Below are 1101 nucleotides of genomic sequence, written 5' to 3'. Positions count from 1 at the left end.
ATATATAAAAACAGGATTCCGTACTTAGGCTGTAATGATCAGCACGTCCAAGAGCAGAAGCAACATCACATCACCAGTTGAGTCCGCGCACAGAGAGTCTAGGTCGCCGCCTGCATACTTACCGGGTAGCGCAAGCGTTGGCTCCAGCAAGCCACAGCCAACCAATGCATGTTTCAGACTACGCGCCACGAGGGCGCCCTTGGGTAAATGGATAGCACAGAACAAAGAGAAAACCACATCAATTCAGTTTTCCCATTTACCTTCAAAGTAACAAGCACAACCAAAAACCTTACACTTGGTAGCACTTGCAAAGCCGACGCCCGCTTCTGTCCCAGTTCCAGTACCGCCACGCGTCACCGTTGGGCACGCTCGTCCCGCCTCGTCCGTTGCGCGTTGTCGTTGCGAGCCGCGCAGACCTTCCCGCCTCAGTCCCTCCGGTGCGCCGCGCGGACATCTCGCCCTTCAGCTTCTCCGGGTACGCCGCGTGCGTGACCTGTTCCGCCGTACCGTTCGACTTGTCGCTGACAAGATCGCCATTTTCGTCGCGGCCTCTCCTTTTCTTTTCTGGGGGAGGAGTGGAGACGCACATTGTCACACGTCTCTTCGTGTCAATATCCCATTTGTGCACTTGGCCCAATCACTTCCGCGTGTCCTTTCACGGCACCCACCTCGACCCACCGCTTGTCGCCTCGGCTGTCACTTGCAAAGCGGCAGTGCGCAGCCGAGTGTATCATCTGCGTCGGTGCCAGTTACGGGACTAGTAGTAGGAGTCTCTAGTGCTCCGAGGCGGGCTCGAACTTGTAGTAGGTCTAACTTGACTCACTACTTTAGCTTACACGTTGCGCAACGTGTATGAGGAAGCGTAAGTACTTAGTAATTACTTAGGTTAATTATATTTGAATACACAAATATAAGTTAACTTAGACAAGACTCCAAGTAGTAGTTTAAGGTAAAATGAGAACTGTATTGTTTGTAAATTGGTCTTCCTCTAAAATCTGCTAAAAACTGTTTATCATCTATGAAAGGGGTTGGCAGCGGCTGGCTGTCAGAGCCCCGCTAATATGCATGTCTCTGATTGGTAGAAAGATGCTGCTTTCTACC

At 51.4% G+C, this 1101-nt stretch overlaps 1 protein-coding gene across 1 annotated transcript; it reads right to left on the bottom strand.

The window, feature by feature from the left end:
* Positions 1–289: 289 nt before the first annotated feature.
* On the bottom strand, positions 290–589 carry IUM83_13659 (uncharacterized protein; the record flags this gene model as incomplete). The annotated part of the gene is made up of 1 exon (XM_067938353.1): positions 290–589. One exon carries the CDS (start codon positions 587–589, stop codon positions 290–292), a length of 300 nt encoding a protein of 99 aa, XP_067790719.1.
* Positions 590–1101: the final 512 nt, after the last annotated feature.

Source organism: Phytophthora cinnamomi, assembly GCF_018691715.1.
Source record: "Phytophthora cinnamomi strain GKB4 chromosome Unknown Contig44, whole genome shotgun sequence".
NCBI classification, from domain to species: domain Eukaryota; phylum Oomycota; class Peronosporomycetes; order Peronosporales; family Peronosporaceae; genus Phytophthora; species Phytophthora cinnamomi.
Note: the sequence above shows the minus strand (reverse complement) of the source record. Positions and strands in the feature narration are given on the sequence as shown.